The following is an 18,460-nucleotide window of genomic DNA, read 5'->3' on the forward strand; positions in this document are numbered from 1 at the left end:
AGCCTTTAGCCTTCCTCGACAAGTGGGCTATCTAACTCCAAAAGAATTGTTCAAATCGGCTCAGTAGTTCCTGAGATTAACGCGTTCAAACGAACAAACTCTTCAGCTTTATAATATTAGTATACACTGGATCACCTAGATCATTAGCCCGCGACCATAGCGTGCTGTCGTCGCGTGCGCACGCGTCACGCCCCTCGTCTTTCCGTAAACGCACAAGAAACTGACACACATGTGAATTCTCTAGAACATATTTACCATCATTTTTATCTGTATATTTATGTTTATAGCAATTATCAATGGTAAAAAGCGTAACGTTTTCTAAACATTTTTTCAAATATAATGTCCCTGTATAAACCCTATTATGTATATGCACGTGCATGAGATTTACCACTAATCTTATTCTAAATTAAAATAAATAAAACCGGAAAATGGGACACTATCTATAAATTCCCTTACGTAACCTGGTTAATAAATAATCCGTAGAAAAGGTCTATTGATAGGATTGAATAGACGCCCCACCTGGACGTACGCCAAATGTATTAATTATTGTGATCACCTGCATTTTCCGCAAATACTTCCTAATTAGTCTAAATGTATTCATTAGTGATTTTCTTAATTTTACTTTATCGTTCTATATCGTAAACTTTTTTTTTCACTCCAATTAGACTGTAATGATAATATTTGAAGACGTAAGTAACAATTTAGAAAGGATAATATAGACTTTAGAAGGTATAAAAACTATCTTGTTTAATGTCAGTAAATATACTTGATATTTCTGTCTTCTAAAAAACGATCATAGCATAGCGCCCTAAAAATAAAAGTTTACGGAAAATAAAAGCTGTAAGTATTCATCAATAGAAATCAATGCAAGAATAGTTTTATGAAGTGTAAAACGAACGAAACGTAGTAAATTACCCTCATGGAGGTAGGAGGAGGGATATGCAGCGTAAAATTATATCACACTTTTTAGAACTCAAGCATATTGCAATAGAAAGAAAAAATTTCTACAATTCACACACACAAATTTACAATCACAGAACCCAGAAAATAACGGTATGAAACTTACACCACTTAGCCCTGAAAGCAGGTCAGTTTCCGTCAACATAGTTCGCAATGAATCTGTCAGTGGTATACTCTACGATGATCTAACCATTATTGTCCAAAAATATCCCGTGGTGGCGCAGTGACCTGCCAAAAATGTGCCCCACTGATCTTCTGCAGAAATGTTATCCGGTATTGAATTCAGTTCATGCTGGTTATAAATACTAGTTCTGTTTGGGGTTTACCCTACAATTGGAGTTTATGAAGGAAAATAAAAAACGATTCTAATAAGAAAATTAACCTCGTTATTGAAGATTCTTAAAAGGCAGCTCACATTTTTGCTGTTTCTTAGTTTTAACTAGAGGAATACTCTGCAGAAAGTTCAGAAGTATTTAAAATTAATCTGCATTCAAATTGGACTGAAATGACAAAGATCACAAGATGCACCCTCTCCAAATAATATACTGCATAAAGAGGATCAAAATTATAAGGGATATAGAAATGTTTCCACGATTCCTAAATTATACGTGCCCTTCGCATGAGTTGTATAAAACAACACTGGCATTCGGATTAAATGCCACATTTCTCGTTAAACAACCAAATATAGCTTAATGTCCTCCGCGTCTGGACATCTACTCAAATATTTAACACGAACAAAACATTGATTAATTACCTCCGCATTATTCTCTTTCACTGTCACAAAGGAAATCTACTGTAAAGTTGATCGTTTTTATTACACGCTTTATATTATTAGCTTCACCTGTATGTTTGTATGTTTGTAACCGACTTCTTTGGGCGCGATTTTGACCCACTTTAAACGGCCAGATTTCGTTCAAACTTTGTAGATTTATTGAGGACCGATGACAATACACTAATTTGATAAAATTTTCTATTTTTTAGTTCGGTTTTCTATAAAAAGCGTGTTTTTTAGTTTTTTTTAACTATTAAGTATTATTAAGTTTAAAGAAATTGTAATGGTCGATGTATGCAAAGAACCTTTTTTTTTATTCTAAATAGGGAAGCGCTAAACTGTTAATAATATTAAACAAAAATCTGTTTTGTCTTTCCTCTAAAATATTTCTTTTCAACCTAAAGGTCTCTTCTCCACTTTATATCACCATTTGAATGCCTAGAGTACACCATTTTTAATGCAATTTTCATCATTATCATGCGAAATCACCAGATTGAAACTAATGTTCTTATGATTTTCAACTAGTCTCATTAAAACGAATTCAAAATTATCTACACATATCACGGGTAGCAAACTTCTGCCAAAAGATTCTGAACTATAATCCACTTTCGTGATTATGAAATCGTATAGCGTTTAAAAATGTTTATGTTTTAGTTTTACAAGCTTCGTAGTGGCCGCCCCAAGGTCTGTATCTATTACTGTTGACGTCTCCGCCTACACTGAAGAAATGCCGAGATGAATATGCTTTCAGTTCATACCGACATTTTTTCAGTTAGCCTATCGTTAGAATATTTTCCATTTTTTAATGAGGTATTTGAGATTTAGTGGGTATTATAGACGTAAGAAAAGACGTATTGAAAATAGACAAAATATAATAGCAATACCTTCCTTGTTAAATTTGGAACTGATTTGTCTAATTAAAAATGCATTAAAAGTTTTACGTAACTGACTGTCTGATTTTTAAAATTCTTAGTGTAGTGGCACTGAGCTTTTTTACGAACTATTTCTTCATTGTTTACATACTGCCTAATGGAATCGAAAGAAACGTTTAACATCAATACATATATTCAGTTTCCAAAATTAACAAGATTATTCAGCCTAATAAAATATTCATCACACAATTATTATAACCTCGTATTTCCCAACTCAAACTGTAGGTCAAGCGCAGTTGTAAGCGGTCAACTGTCAGCTCGTTAAAAGCTCATTATATTTTTTTCTTCGAATCGAGTGAATATAAATAGGCCTCTCCTTGGAGCGCGACCTCTGGATGTGTGGCGCCAATGCAAAGTCTTTTTAATTTTGATGCTGCAGGTGCGAGTGATCCAAGATATTTCAAGAATTTAGATAATAATGAACGATATTTTTTTTAATTTGGCTCCTTTTAATTAATAAATGGTCTATAGGTATGCTTAGCGATTGTTTGTGTTTTCGATCGACCTATATAGACTGCTTATATGGTAATTATTTATTTATGATACTTCATTGTACAATTATCAGGAGTTGAAAAGACACTTGTAAAGTGTACAATAGGTGGCCTTATTGCTTAAATGCAATTTTGGATTTTTCAAATAAAACCCATCCATTTTTTTACAGCTCTGTTCTAGATATAAGCCTATTGTCATTAACATAATATCCAATCTTTCCAGGACACTGTCCAAACGCACAGCAGCGGTGGCAAGGTGTCCAGTCGCCAGGTGGAAGATATCGACTTCGAGCAGTGCTGGGACGAGCGGGTACTGCGCAAACTCGTGAGTAAACCTTGGAGCTGAAGTATAAATAAAACTAAATTAAATAAAGTGAAAAAAGTGCTGTATTCGGTGTTGAATACTGTGATAGGGAAGATGTATAAGATAGGGAACTGGGAAGGGAACACAATCGATTACAAAATTAATAAAATACTAGCTGTGCTCCGCGGTTTCACCCGCATTGCTCCGCTCCTGTTGGTCTTAGCGTGATGATATATAACCTTCCTCGATAAATGTAATATTTTTTTAAATCGGACCAGTTTCTGGGATTAGCGCGTTCAAACAAACAAACAAACTCTTCAGCTTTATAATATTATAGTCTCGATTAAAATTAAACGTAAGGAAACTCATTGCTGTTTAGTATATTAATAGTCTGATATCGATAACGATAGTCTGGCGTGGTGGTTTAAAAACATACATATTATTAATACTAATACTAATGTATAATTTGGTAAAGTTACATAAACATAATATAGTCTAATTTAAAAACACCAAAACACAAGTATTCGACAATAGAAAGTGGCCACTGGTATTACATACAATAACGCGCTCATTATGCAAATGCGGGTAATTGTGAAATAGCCATGATGCAGCTAGTTCCGGTGTGTGGCGCTAATTGCCGCGAATTATTTTGCTGACGGTCACGCTTATGTGTTTCCTTTGAAATTATTTTTTAGCTAGTTCTATTGTAAACGCGAAAGTTTTTCAGGATGTCTGTTTGTTACTAAAACGTGTATTTAGGTAAAATCGGGCACAGCTATAGCCTGGTCTTAAGAAGTTGGCCTCATTGACGCTTTATTAAATTAATTAAAAATAGGTTACTAAATTATATTCCAATAAAAACAAAAAAACAAGTAGTGCTTATTGTTTTTTATTGTTATGATTCTTACAAGCAAAAGTATACTAATTAAATATAATAAGCTATATGTGACACCTTTGATTAATTATTGCTTCTTATTACTATACTATAACGCTTAAAATTTGTAACGTAATTTTGATTTACAGTTAGACGAGTGTACTGACTACGAGGTACGGCGTCGCTTGCGCGCGCGCATCCGTGCACTCATGGCGGAACAAGAAGGTATGTTCTAAATGCTGTAAACCTGGACATAATTTAAAAGACATTAACATGACAAAAATTGTAATGAGGGTATAAATAACTTGTTTTTTTTATTATTTATTTACTAGATCAATTATTGTATTGTAATGAAATATTGATATTTCCTTTTACAGCATGTGCGAGCGCGGTAACAGAAGCACTGGCTGCCGCCGGAGAAACAGTCGAGACAGAAGAACAGCAACAAGCTGGAGAACGCGGTGAGTCTCTACTTCTGCCACTCCTACAGGGCTTACTGCAAGGCGGAGGGGAGAGACTGCTTGCGGGACTTGGAACAGCTTCTCACGACGTTGTGGCCGATGTACGACGTTCTCTACAACGTTTACGACTTGCTCTTGCTCCACCAGCAGACCATCCTCAAGCTCGTGCGTTGCTTGCACTTGCTGATAGACTAGAAGATGCACTAGATGCAGCAGATCGACTCGATGGTTGTAAACGCAAAACCCGGCGCAGGAGCCGCACTGCGCGACACACTGTAGGCGTCACTAGAGAGGAACTAGAAGAAGCTAGACGCATGGTCGATAGAGATACGTTACTCCCTGAACCTGTAAAGACTCCGACGTCTTCAGTTCCTTCCAGTGCGCCAAGTATTGAATCGACTACCCCAGAGAGAAAACAGAGCGTCGACGACCAGGTCAGTTACCACGATGCTATTGAATCCAGGCAGAAAGCTCAGCCGATTGCTCACAGTGTAAGTTATGAGCCCACCCCAAAAGTGAACAGAGATGCACAAGTGGTGGAAAGGCGCGCTCCCACGCAACGAAGACCCGATTTCTTCAGGCATTCAATCGCGGATAGTGCAGCGAAGGAACCGCCAAAAATTGCTACAGAGCGTTGGAAGACAGAATCCAAAGGTGGTATCGCTGCTATAGCAAATAAATTTGATGCGAAAATTGAAAAGGAAGCGCCGCCTCCTATAAAGAGAGCGCCTATTCACCGGCCACAGTTTAATATACAACAAAAGCCAGTTGAAGAGCCTAGGCGTTCTGTATACCGTCCTCCACCACCGACTTACAACTTTGCAGCCCCTCCTATTGATGATACTAAACCTTTGCACCGATCAAACAGTAATAGCAAACGTTTACGTATGAAGCGTGCAAATACAATAGATATTGGTCGTCCTTTCGGTGGTTACCGGTACGATAATGATGAGGATGAAGAAGCAAATAACAAAGCTCCATTAGTGCCAGAGTTTAAACCGCAAACTGAAAACGACAAGAAATTTTTAGCCTTCATGCAGAAAAATGAGGAAAATGGCCGTCATCCTGGTGTAGGTCCAGCAAATTGGAGCAGTCGGTTTGGAAACATTAAGAATACTTTTGAAAATCGTGAACGGGAAGAAAACACTAGGTCGTCTAGTGCTAGTGCATCATCTGCTAAACGATTCTGGCAGGCTGCCGATTCATCACAGACATCTATGTCACGACCGCGCAAATTCCTTAATGAATCGACTCCTGAAATTATTAAACCGCCATGGGTATCGCAGCGTAGAGAATCATTAAAATCTTCAATATTACCAACCACGAAGCAAATACAACAACAAACAATTCAGCCTCCGGTGCCATTATCGCCAACAAAACCTGTCATCGTTAAACCATTTGTCGCGAGACCTATACCGGTAAATCAATTTTCTCATGCCCCAATGTCCGCATTTAAACCGCCGCAGAAAGTACTCTCCCCCACCAGTGCACCCGCGAATATTTGGAGTCCTCCGTCTTCTGCTCTGCCTATCTCTCCGTCAGTTGACAACCCACCTGTGTACCAATCCGTGCCATATGTTCCTACTTATCCTGATAATTCTAAACGGGTAGATAATGAAAAGCAAAAGCAAATACCTGCATTTATACCCAAATATGAAAATAAGCTTAACCACTCGACGGCACCGAAATCATACGAGTATCGCGCACCCACGCCTCCGACTCACGCGCAAAATTCGCACAATTATCCGATACAGACCATCCCTAGCCAGAATAATCTCGCTGCACCGCAATTAGTGAAAAATATCGATACCACAAATTGCTATCGCAATTCAGAAGTCTATCCCCCGAAAATTGACGCTCAACAATTACAAATTGAGTTTTATGAAAAACAGATCCGGGAGAAAAACCGTCGAGATACATCGAGTGAAAGGCGCGAAATACCCGCACACAAGCCTCCGGCGCCGCCCGCGCAGGCTCCCTACACTATAGTTGACTACACCCCACCCCATTCGGCCTCCACGTTTATACCTTTACAGCAAACTCCGGACATCGAAAAAGCTAAAGCGCACAAAGTAGACTATTTGCCAGACGTAGTGATCAACGAAAACAACCCTCCTAATTATTTAACATCCCCGACGACCCGTATAACGTCCGTCAGCCCCGTAAAGACAAAATCCAACCCCGTGTACCAGAACGGTGACGCGAGACTCAACGGGGACGACGGGGCGGCCACGGAACACGACAGCGTGGTAACTAAGGTGATGCGCGGGCCCGTGCGCGGCGCGGCCACCATCACCGCGGGCGTGCGGACGCGCGGGGCGGCCGACAGCCTGCGCGGCGTGCTGGATAAAATATCGTCGCCGAAACACGATGTCATTTCGCAGATAGAAAAGAAGAAACGGGAAAACGCCCGCAATCAGGTACGGCTCGCCCCACCCCCCGGCCCCGGGCTGTCCCCCTCGCACGCTATCTCCCCGACCCGCGCGCACACGTATGAGGACGGGCACCGTTTGAGCGCTTTGAGCGGATCACGCAGCCCCGCCCTCGCCGCATCCCGGGAATCCGTATTCTCCAGCGAATCGCCCGCCAGTAGAGGCTCCAGCCCTGGTTCGGCCCTCGCTCGCTCCGGCTCCTGGCACAGAATAGAAGCCCCCAAAGCCGCGTCGCCGCGAAAAGTGGTCGCTCGAACGAAATCGATGCACCTGCTGGCCGTGCCGAAACTGTTCGAGGGCGGGATAGCGCAGGAAGAGGTGCAGGAGAAGAAAAAGACGGTGGAGGCTTACTTTTCGGGGCAGACGTCGCCGAGCCGCCTGCAGCAGAGCCGCGGCAAGCCCGCGCGCCCGCAGGTGCAGTTCGCGCTGGGCCGCAGCAGGACGATGCCGACGGTGTCCGAGCTGCAGTTCCTAGACGAGAGCAACGCCGACGACGCGTTCGAAGACCTCGTGTCGGCGCTGGCGTAGACATTCCACTGGCGGAGGCGAGCGCGTGAGTCGTGTGTGTGTGGGCCGTGCTTGTGTGTCCGCATGCCGTCCGCCCCAACCCCACCTCTGGCATACCCGTTGTACATAAAACATTGTAACGTTTTCATTTTCACCGCGCCCGTAACAGTGTTTTCACTAATAGCTTTAAGGATCATTGTAATGTCTTGCTGCTGTTTTCCGTGTTCCGTTTAGTGTTCTATTTGGTTTGATTTGACTCTATTTTATGAAAAATATTTCAAATTGCTATATCGTTTACAGAGGAAGAAGAAATAACCACTGTGACATCGAGCGTTAGGAGGAACTCGTCTGAGAAGACTGTTAGCAGCACCACTATCAAAAATACTAAAGGTACCTCATATAATACACTAATTTTATTTAACAAAATTACTTGTTATAAATATGAATAGAATAGCAGTATAAAGTAACAATGTAGTGATTAAAAATATGCAAACTTGAGTTCATCTCGTTGAATAAAATCATAACTATTAAAGAACACTTTATATTTGTTAATAACTACATTTGCCATAAAAGTAAACTTGTAAATAGCCACTTTGTGTTTCCACAGTTTTATCAAAATGTAACTAAAAGTTTTCGAGTGATTACTAAAATAGAAACAAATGTACAGTTGTAGAGAGCATGAGCAGGCCGGCGCCGAAACCCGTCTCTCCTTTTGCTAAGTTCCGACAGCTTGAAAAACAAAATTCTACTAACAGTCCCAAGTAAGTATTATACCTATTGTTAACAGTAGAATGTAAGATATCTAATTTAAACCTTGAGCAGGGTTCGAAGACTTTGACGAATATGAAGATCACATTAATATCTTCAGAAGGAACTTTTATAACGGCAGAATTATCTAGAAATTATGTCAATGTTATTAAAAAATATCTGGAAGCCATAAAACATACAATATCGTATCACTCATCCACACACATTTATATATCTTTCCTTCATTATGTAATGCAGTATATTTATTTATTTTAGCAGCTATATCTGTGGATACGGATAAAGGAATACAAGTAATTATTTATACTATCTATTTTATTTAATAACAAAATAGTAGTGGCTTTTAGAGCTTTCTCAAGAGCTTACGGAGTGATGCGTAGAACAGTACCTATATATCCCATATATTCTTTTAAATTTTTACCAAACAATAAGTAGAAACTACATAATATATTTATTTACTCATTCTTTTGCCATACTAAAGACCAAGTTAAGCCAAAAAATATATAAGTAACTGAACATGATATTCTTCGAAGAAAATGTATATCGATTGGTGCTTCTTTCCGAATTTTAATTCATATTCGCTCCGTAGGTGTTCACATTTTCATTGACATTAGAATACAATCGAAAAGTTCGCATCATGAGACAAACAGCACATCATGATTGTAAATAACATGTCATCGTTCGCTGCCCATTCTTGCACAACTTTGGGTGGAACTAGGAAATATAATATAATCACACCTTTCATTCGATACAATAAAGAACTGCAAACATATTCACCATTGCTACAACTGTTATTTTATGCTGACATCTACATTTGTGAATCAGGCTGTATGCATTACATCCATTAAGGGCATCTTCCACTTTCATTACAATAGATTTTCCTCTTTTGACCGACATTACCATGAGCTTGCATCAAAGCAAACACACACACCTAGTTGTGCCCCGCGACTCGCGACTAATCGCGACTGCCTTGGCCGGTTGTAGCTCGCCCAAGACGCCGCAGAGCCCGGGCTCTCCGTCGCAGCCCTACTTCAAGTTCACGGACCCCGCGCTGCAGCTCAGCGCTGTCACTATAAAAGAGCGCTTGCTGCAGTGGTGTCGCGACAAGACCCGGGACTACGAGGTACTCACGCAACTGTCGCTTGTTAACGGGAACGGCCATGTGCAGCACTGGGCTCGCTGGGCTTCACAGTGACGAGTAGTACTTGTGTTGTTGCTTGAGACGGGGCAGTCTAAATTATGAGCGAATGAAAGTAAAGGATGACTAATTCAAGTGTATATATTGACGTGATTGGTGTTGTTTTAATCCCTGGTTTAATGATTGGAGACACGCAACTCTGTCGCTCGTGGATATGGCTCGGGCGGGGCGGGGGGGGGGGGGGGGGGGGGGAGTGACCGGTCGACGCGCAACGCATGCGGACACTCGCACGTAACACGGAGCTCACAGCCGATCATACACGCTTATACGTTCGCTTCCTACCTCTGTATATATGTATATTATAAATGTATCATCATCTATTACCAAATTGTATCACTTTGGTTAACTTAAACACTCATTAAAACGCACATAAACAGAACCCATATTAAACGCGGTTAGTGTGACAGTTTTAAAATGGAAATAACTAACTGACCGCATGGTTTTAATGACCCCGGAAATACCTAGGTAGGTATCAGACGGATGGTGTTTTGCATGACTGTGTGTTTTTTAAAGAAGTGAAATAATATGTAAAATAATAAATTATTGATGAGTAAAATTTTAAAACAGAATTCTCAAATGAGTATCGATCACATGCTTTACCGTTTAACCTGTCTTGATCGACAAAATTATGAAAAAGTGGGATAAACATTAGAGACAGATGGCATGTGCTCGGCCGAGATACAGATCTTTGCACAAATGAGTACCTATATGTATATTTCTATTTCTTAAATATTAATTTCAATGTGTGTTTAATTTCACGTGTAAATTGCACTAAGAATGTCTATAACAATCTTGGAATTTTTTTTTTTTTTTTAATTTTTTAATTAATATTTGTCAATACTTCAAACCAAACTTTTCAATGTTCTTGCAATTTCAAATGGATACGGTCACTTGCAATCTTACAATTTTCTTTTTTTTTTTTTTGATAAACGGAAAATCAGCTAAGTAGTATTTAAAAATTTTGTCCTGTACCTATTACGAAATTTAGAATTTCACTGTTCTTAATATACACTAAAAATTGAAAACATCTGTAAAAATTTTTAACGTACAACTTACTTACATAATTAATTGTTGAACGTCAAAAAAGTCTCAGATATACCTATGTAAATATAATATTTGAGACACAAACTTGCATTATCTACCCTTACTACAAAATTTACATTACATGACACAAACAATTTTGGAACCTAAAATATTCCTAACGTTAGCTTCAAGTACGATTTTCCGTTTATCCCCTAACCAACCCCCCAAAGCCCCGCTAACGTTGGCGCATAATGCAGAATGTGAAGCTGGAGAACTTCTCTACGAGCTGGTCGGACGGGCTGGCGTTCTGCGCGCTGCTGCACCACTTCCTGCCCGACGCCTTCGACTACTCCGCGCTGTCGCCCGACAAGCGGCGCCACAACTTCACGCTCGCCTTCAAAGTTGCTGAGTGAGTTCCATTTGTTCAGCATTGTTTTCAATGGTTCACAAGAGATCGATCAGTATTCTTCGATATTAGTGTGGAAATTCAATTGTTTTTAAACATATTTATAATTTCTAGTATATTGCATTCTTTCTTGGAATTTAGTGTTGAAAGATCTATTTAAGGGTAGATAGAAAGAGCTATGAATGAATATGTTTAAGTTTATAAGCATAGGAACTGGCATCTTTGGTCTATCCTATTTTTTATCTTACTATTTAAAACATATTTTTTCCAGTAACATAAAATACAGTTTACAGTTTCTAATGGTCAGATATTTTTGATCACATCACAATCAAATGAATAATTGTTTAATTTCTATTCCCAACAGTGAGAAGGCGGGCATCTACCCTCTCCTGGACGTGGACGACATGGTGGCGATGCGCAAACCCGACTGGAAGTGCGTCTTCACCTACGTGCAGTCCATCTACCGCCGCTTCAAGGACGAGCACTAGCTCTACCACTAACCTGTGCTAACGTTAATCAGCCTTGCTATTGGTGGATATTATGCCCAAGAAAATTGACCAATAGCAGAGTTGCAAGGATAGTGGTAAAACTAGTATTGGACGAACTCGCTATTTTAGATAAGCCCCGTGGTGTCGTGTGTCCACCACTTTGTGAAAGTATCAAGACTGTTCAGTAGATTATTGCTATTCGATTAATGTTTAGAACTAAGTTTAAAATGAACTGCGTTTCATATATTTATGTTACTGTTATATACTTCGAGATACTGAATGATCTTGATACTTAGATGGTTTATAAAATAGCTGGTTCCGTCCACACGCTCAAGCGTGGTTAGTCGAATGTCACAAAATTTGTTATCGGTAAGCAGAGTCCAAAGAGCGATTGTTGTTGATTGTTTTTGTTTGTCAGATTGTTTGTCGTTTGTTTGTTAACTGTTTATCCGTCAGCGTCCGCCCAGAACGCCGTTTCTCCACGCGCTGTCTCGTTTATTTCTATGTTACAAAACGAAAATGCTGCATCTAATTTCCGAAGTAGCATTTTCGATTCATAGCATCGATAGTCCTCCTATTTATTGTAATAAATCTCAAGATGTATGTGATTTTTTTATATTAGCCCTTAAGACTAACGTTCAATTATTTAGGTCATAGTTGTGCGCGAACTGTGGCTGGATCTTCATAACTTATTACGACACATAAGATAGTCGCATCCGCCATTTTTTCTACGATTTATTATATTTTATTAACATTAACTATTTATCTGACATAATTATTAGACGCTTGATGTAATCGCCTTTATTTAATTGACCATTGTTATTAATTTATAATATGATAGAAATAAAAGATTAACAATTTATTTTATGCGTTTTATTTAACATTGTCTCCTGATCAATACAGTTGTTAGCAGAAAAATACATGTACACGTTGATATTATGAAAATTATGAACGCCTGTGACATATTGTCTGCACTTATACTTTTAGAACTTATTTTCAGACTGAATTATAAATAATAAAATACAATTAAAAGTTCTTGGGGATCTAGTCATTGTTACTAGGATAAATATTTTAATGAACCTTTTGGAAACTACCCCACTTTTATCGTATTTGAAAGTTAAATTAATTTATAATTCCAAATAAGGCACTGAAAGAATATCTAAGTGTAAGAAAATACTCAATAAAGTCCAAGTTCGTTTGTAGAAATATAAAAAAGTCTATAAAAAATATGTGCATATAAAATAACTGCATAAAAGCTGAACAATCAAGGGTCCGCGAACCCAAACGGCAGCGCGACCATGAACGGGTCAGCCACGTTGGTCGCGCGCTCCGTGGTCACGTCCGTCGCGCCCACGACCGTGGCCAGCGAGCTCGCGCTGGGAGTGGGCGTGGGCGTGGGCTCGGCGAGTGACACGTGCACGTGGAGCGTGCTGTCGCGCCACGTGCGCCACGACATCTGGTGCTCCTGGATCTTGAGCAGCATCCACGTGGTTAGCAGGCCGTTGAGTGCACCTACGGGAGATGACAATCTTTGGATACTATTACAATGCTATGTTATCTAAATATGATGAGATAATCAATGGGTGTTTTATGAGCGAGCACAGTCAATATGATATTTTTTTCGACTAACGTAAAATACACAAACAAACTTATAAGTAGTTAAGTTTCCATTTTCTTCGCTAAAACTGAAATTAATTAATATACAAGCTACAACTATTTTTTTTTACATAACAGTAAAGTTGCAAGATATTTTTAAGTACTACGGTTATTCACTGAATAATTAAGGGATGAAAAATGCACTGGAACATTTATTTTAATAAAATAAATCTAAAAACAAACCCTTACACACTATAAATACAACACACATATCTTATATCATACACAACAAAGTCATATAAACACATTAAAAAATGTAACAAAACCAACCTATAACCCCTATAAGCAGCGACGAGAACAAATTCGCAGCTAGTGCGGCACCGCCACCGCGTCTCGCGCCCACCTGCAGCGCCGCGTCACACGCATGCAGTGCGCGTGCTGTGCCCAGCACCGATGCTGCTCCCAGAGCTGCGCCGCGCCATGCGTCTGCTGCTAGTGCACGACCACGACCGGAACGCGCCCACTCCACTACCGACCGCGCCCACGACCATCTGACAATAAGCTGTTATAGTAATTACCGCGCCCACGACCATCTGACAACGAGCAGTTGTAGTAATAAACGTACCCACGACCACGGACCATCCGATAGTACACATCGCAAGCTCTTATAATAACAATCGCACAATATACATTTAAAAACGTATACATTATGTAATATTGTAATGGGACAAACAATAAATATTTTGAACAAATATAACGGTTTGTTTTATTTTTCCTCCTTATTCCTTAACTCAATTAAAAGGACACAATTTCACATATTGACGTAGAATCAAGCTTATTCTTAGTTGCATCGTATAAATACCTACCTATGTAGGTATACATTAGAGCTAAGTAGGTATAGATATTAGAACACATAAGGTTCCTACGTTGACAAAGACAATACTAGTGCAATTTAAATAAATCATAAAGAAAGGAAATATTTATTACGTTTAGAAATGTATCTTGCCTGCACAACTTTTTCTAAAAACTAATTTATCCCATTTATACACAAATCAAACCAACTAACTTACGACTCCCACACCACTGATATCAACTCCCGCATCCACAACACAACTATAGTTCAGAATACATCGCCCATTTTTGCAAGTGACTACTATCAAGCTGATTTTCCGTTTGTAGCTTTATTTTGATGAGACACCGAATAATTTCGTGTACGAAAGTCTCGATTGTGGTAGCTAACAGAGATAACAAGGATAAAAATTTTTGATTTGATGGTTCTCAAATATTTATTAAACCTATTTCTAGAAACTAATTTACCTTACTGACACACAAACCAAACTAACATAGAACTCCTAGTCACCACATAGTGATGCTAAAACAACTATAGAACTTAGAGCCAAACTAGCTAACGACACCGGCCGCGGCATAACAATTTCTAAAAACTAAGCTATGCTGCCAAAACTTGTGACTCCTTGTCACCACAATATAGTGACGCCAACACAACTATAGAAACTTATTTTCATATAAACCGAATCAAACTAACTTACGACACGGCACAGCTATTTCTAAAAAACCTATAAACACACGACCAAAACTAACTTATGACTCCTAGTCACGACATAATGATGCCTGCACAGCTCGCAGTGTGACGTGGCGGCTTGCAGCAGCCACCGCTCGAGGCAGGAGCGGTGCACGGCGGCGATGGTGCCGCGGCACGAGCACGGCCGCACCAGCCGCTCCGCTGAGCTGCCGCCGAAACAGATGCGGCAGATGTTGTCGGAACGGATGCTGGCGGTCACGCTCGATACCTCTTTAGCGTCTGAGCCCTTTGGCGATTGTCATTATAATAATAGGTGTTATAGTGAAAATGAGAAATAATAAAAACAGATTCTTGTACAATATTGTAATGTTATTTTAATATGAACGGAATATAACGTTGGTGATCGATAATTCAAGTGTTAATGTTATAATATCTTGAAATCCTAACACTTGAGTATAGAGACAGTCGTACTTAATGTATTTTGTTAATAAAATATAAAAAAAAAATTAAGCCGTACCCACATAAAAAATTAAGTTTCAAGTTAGTCTAATCTATCATTATGTTAAAAAATTATCAAAATCGGTTGAGCCGTTTTGCATTTAAACTAAGGCAAACCTAATTAATAAAAGAAAAACAGCATTGATCAATCTATCTCCTTAACAATTATTACGCAATCACACATTGTTCAATTTACACTTAGGTACACAATTGCTTTTACAAAGTACAATACAATAACAATCAATGAGTAATAACACTCTTATCTATCATTCATAAGATACCTGTTTCTTCAGCAACAGCGCGCAGACCGAGCCGAGTATGGACATGGACCGCGCCGTGGGCTGCAGGATGGACGACGCGGGCGACGAGAACGTCAGCGAGTCGGCGATGCGCTCGCGCAGCACTTGCGAGTCTTGGATGTCCGACAGATTCGCTAACACTGTTATTATATTATTCTGTACTCAAAATTAGGTCCACCTTGTTTTGCTCATTAAATAATTAGTATCGAGTATGCAATATTCTATAGAAAAAAACTTAAAAAATCGTTATCTTTTTGGATAATCCTACTATCCTACTAATATTATAAATACGAAAGTTTGTATGGACTATGGATGTATGGATGTTTGTTATCTTTCACGTAAAAACTACTAAACCGATTACAATGAAATTTAGCACACATATAGAGGGTAACTTGGATTAACACATAGGATAGTTTTTATCCCGGAAATCCCACGGGAACGGGAACTATGCGGGTTTTCCTTTGCAAACGCGGGCGAAGCCGCGGGCGGAAATCTAGTGTATTAATATTAATAAAGATGATTATCATAATATCTGTTTACTATTAAATATATATTAAAGCGTAAGGAATATAAAGTAGGTACCTATACCCTTTTTATTTTACAATAATTAATAGAGGTGTTATGACTTTGACGTCCTAGCTCTCAAACGGATGGACTGATTTCGATGCGTTTTATTTCATTTGAAAACTAGTCCTTTCGGTAGTTCTTAGCAATGTTTGTAACTACATAATCTACGATATTAATTATTGATAATAGGGAATAAAAAAATTTTTTAAACATAATTATATTTTCGTGTGTGTCCATGCAGTTTTCGAAGAATTTGTAGTCGTAATTCATCAGATGCAAGATAAATAATTATATTATGAAATACTAATATTACGTAATCTTATTACAGTAAACTTTTATATGAATTTGTATTTGAGTACATATTTTTGCAGATAATATGTTTGTTTATTTTATTTTGACGCTTTTTAATGCAAAATGACCATTGATAAACCACGAACAAGATTAGTGTAACGATGATTTAAATATTAATAGTATTTCGATCACCATAATAGTTACTGAGGCATAAGTTGCTTTTATCACGCATTTCAAATAACTAATTATTATTAACAGTAATATATTAAAAAATAATATTGTGAAACCACAACCCACTAAATGGAAAGTCCGTCCCATTACTTTGAGGAGATGCGTATCAAAGCCTTCTGTGTCACTAACTTTTTCATAATATTGTCCCGTGTATCCACGTTAGCGCCTATTTGGCCTATTTGGCCAAAATATAAGCTCGTTTTAGGTAGAGAGAAATCAGGAGGGTATTAATATGTATTTGTAAACATTATGATATCAGCAGGATGACGCATAATTTATTTATAAACAACATTGTTTTACTACTTCAGAGATAAAACCTAATTGTGTAATGTGTTGTTACGTAATTCAATTAAGCAAGCCTGAGTCAAAATTAAATTCTCTTAAAATATTGTATCAAATCCTAGCACTGACTGATATCTCATATTGTTGGAGCAGCCAATTCAGCAATAAGTCTAAATTACTTATATAGCCAACAACATGGTGTAGGTAATTGTAGGTACGCTCTACATTAATTGCATTTTAAGAAACAACAGTAATGAAGCTCGATTTCTATCGCGCTTCATTTCTGTTGTTTCCTAACAACAAGATCTTTAAAAAAAGAAGAGCTACAATACAAATTACAATCACCTGGGGAGGAAACACCTGGCGAGTATCTGCAGCTAATGTCAGTCTGCTGCGCCGTGGTCCGCAGGTCTTTGTCGCGCTGGGTGCCATGATTGTGTGCGCTTGGCTATTTACAAATATTAATAAGGAACAAGTTCAATCCCACTTTCACTCAAATAGTCAAATAATTAAAATAGACAGTGCTGGCTCTAGGGTAGAGCGCGTAGAGCATAAACATAACGTAAATTAAAATGACTCATTCATTATGTAGGTCTCATACCAAACCAAATATGAGAACCTAGTCAGGTTCTCATATTTGGTATTTTAATTAGGCAACTGATTTATTTAAGTAAAAATGTTGTGTGGTTTTATGAAACCACGGTAAAAGTGAAACTTTTTTTCACACTATAGATAGACATAACTAAAAATTATCGTATTTGTACGTTAATTATCGTACGTATCGTCACGCGACATGCGCTACACAGACCAAAAAGTTTGAGACGATGTAATAAAAGTTTCACATTAATAAGCACCTTTATAAAATGCAACCTGGGTTCCAGTTGACTCTACCAGACTCTATAATAGCTTGACTCTACCAATCTTATACCATGATTAATGAAGTGGTCAGACCCCGAGTAATTTTTTTATTTTTTTTTTTATTAAAAATACAACTTCTTTTATTTTGTACTAACAGGAATATGCACTGATGAACAGCTGGATGCAGACATGCTTATGGTGACTCTGCTATCGGAACTCCTGCTTCCCCAAAATATTAGCAATGTTTGACCTTCGGTTACGTTACATTCCTGAATAAAACAATTGATCATTTTTAAAGCATTTTTATGTAGGTTGAATTTTGATTGGATTCCTATCCTATACGGTCTACTTACCCTGATTAAACTGGAATAGCTACAAGTTCTGTGAAATTTGAAATTCGCTCTTTGTAGCGTTTGTTCAATATTCGGTTTGTATTTTATTGGTGCCAGAACTGCTTGCCTTAGGTTTTGTATTGCATCAATAGGGAAAATTGGTGCGTCATTGGACTCTATTAGGCAATTCAAATTAACGAATCTACGCATTTTTCTCTCGCTTTGGAGACATTGTATTGGATTGAGGATTTAAAAACTTTACTTGAGATTTTGATATTTATTCATGATCATTGATGATCATTGTTTTATGACAATATTGAATGGATGACGTTTCCAATATTACACCCAAGATA

The 18,460-nt window shown here is 38.4% G+C and overlaps 2 protein-coding genes across 6 annotated transcripts in view; one reads left to right on the forward strand and one right to left on the reverse strand.

Annotated features, from left to right (window-relative positions):
• LOC123696127 (titin) overlaps nt 1-12,475 on the forward strand; it is a 73,044-nt gene extending 60,569 nt beyond the window's left edge. For 2 of the 4 annotated variants that reach the window (XM_045642159.1, XM_045642158.1), the window contains 8 exons: nt 3,379-3,480; nt 4,483-4,558; nt 4,711-4,794; nt 8,034-8,123; nt 8,401-8,494; nt 9,483-9,621; nt 10,977-11,128; nt 11,490-12,475. In XM_045642159.1, coding sequence (XP_045498115.1) covers nt 3,379-3,480; nt 4,483-4,558; nt 4,711-4,794; nt 8,034-8,123; nt 8,401-8,494; nt 9,483-9,621; nt 10,977-11,128; nt 11,490-11,613 — 861 coding nt within the window. In that variant the 3' untranslated portion in view covers nt 11,614-12,475. Of the gene's footprint in view, nt 1-3,378; nt 3,481-4,482; nt 4,559-4,710; nt 4,795-8,033; nt 8,124-8,400; nt 8,495-9,482; nt 9,622-10,976; nt 11,129-11,489 lie in introns of those variants that run through there. The other 2 variants (XM_045642160.1, XM_045642161.1) reach the window with 2 other exon arrangements.
• LOC123696129 (E3 ubiquitin-protein ligase MARCHF2-like) lies at nt 12,471-18,428 on the reverse strand. Of its 2 annotated transcripts, none has more exons than XM_045642163.1 (7): nt 18,129-18,428; nt 17,931-18,044; nt 17,263-17,365; nt 15,529-15,680; nt 14,809-15,035; nt 13,540-13,760; nt 12,471-13,125 (listed from the first exon to the last, which is right to left on the reverse strand). In XM_045642163.1, the coding sequence occupies exons 1-7, from the start codon at nt 18,315-18,317 to the stop codon at nt 12,878-12,880; spliced, it is 1,254 nt and encodes a 417-aa protein (XP_045498119.1). In that variant the 5' UTR covers nt 18,318-18,428; the 3' UTR covers nt 12,471-12,877. The 2 variants fall into 2 exon arrangements, with proteins under 2 accessions (XP_045498119.1, XP_045498118.1); XM_045642162.1 differs by having other exon boundaries at nt 15,529-15,686.
• Between the last annotated feature and the right edge of the window lie 32 nt (nt 18,429-18,460).

This window comes from Colias croceus, chromosome 12, assembly GCF_905220415.1.
Source record: "Colias croceus chromosome 12, ilColCroc2.1".
Lineage (NCBI taxonomy): Eukaryota > Metazoa > Arthropoda > Insecta > Lepidoptera > Pieridae > Colias > Colias croceus.

Bases quoted from the DNA above. Each gene is read 5' to 3' on its own strand.
- LOC123696129 (XM_045642162.1), bottom strand. From the start codon at position 18,317: ATGCGTAGATTCGTTAATTTGAATTGCCTAATAGAGTCCAATGACGCA. The intron at 18,045-18,128 runs GTAAGTAGACCG...TGTTTTATTCAG, and splicing joins GCTATTCCAGTTTAATCAGG to GAATGTAACGTAACCGAAGG. The intron at 15,687-17,262 runs GTGATTGTAATT...ATATAATAACAG, and splicing joins GCCAGGTGTTTCCTCCCCAG to TGTTAGCGAATCTGTCGGAC.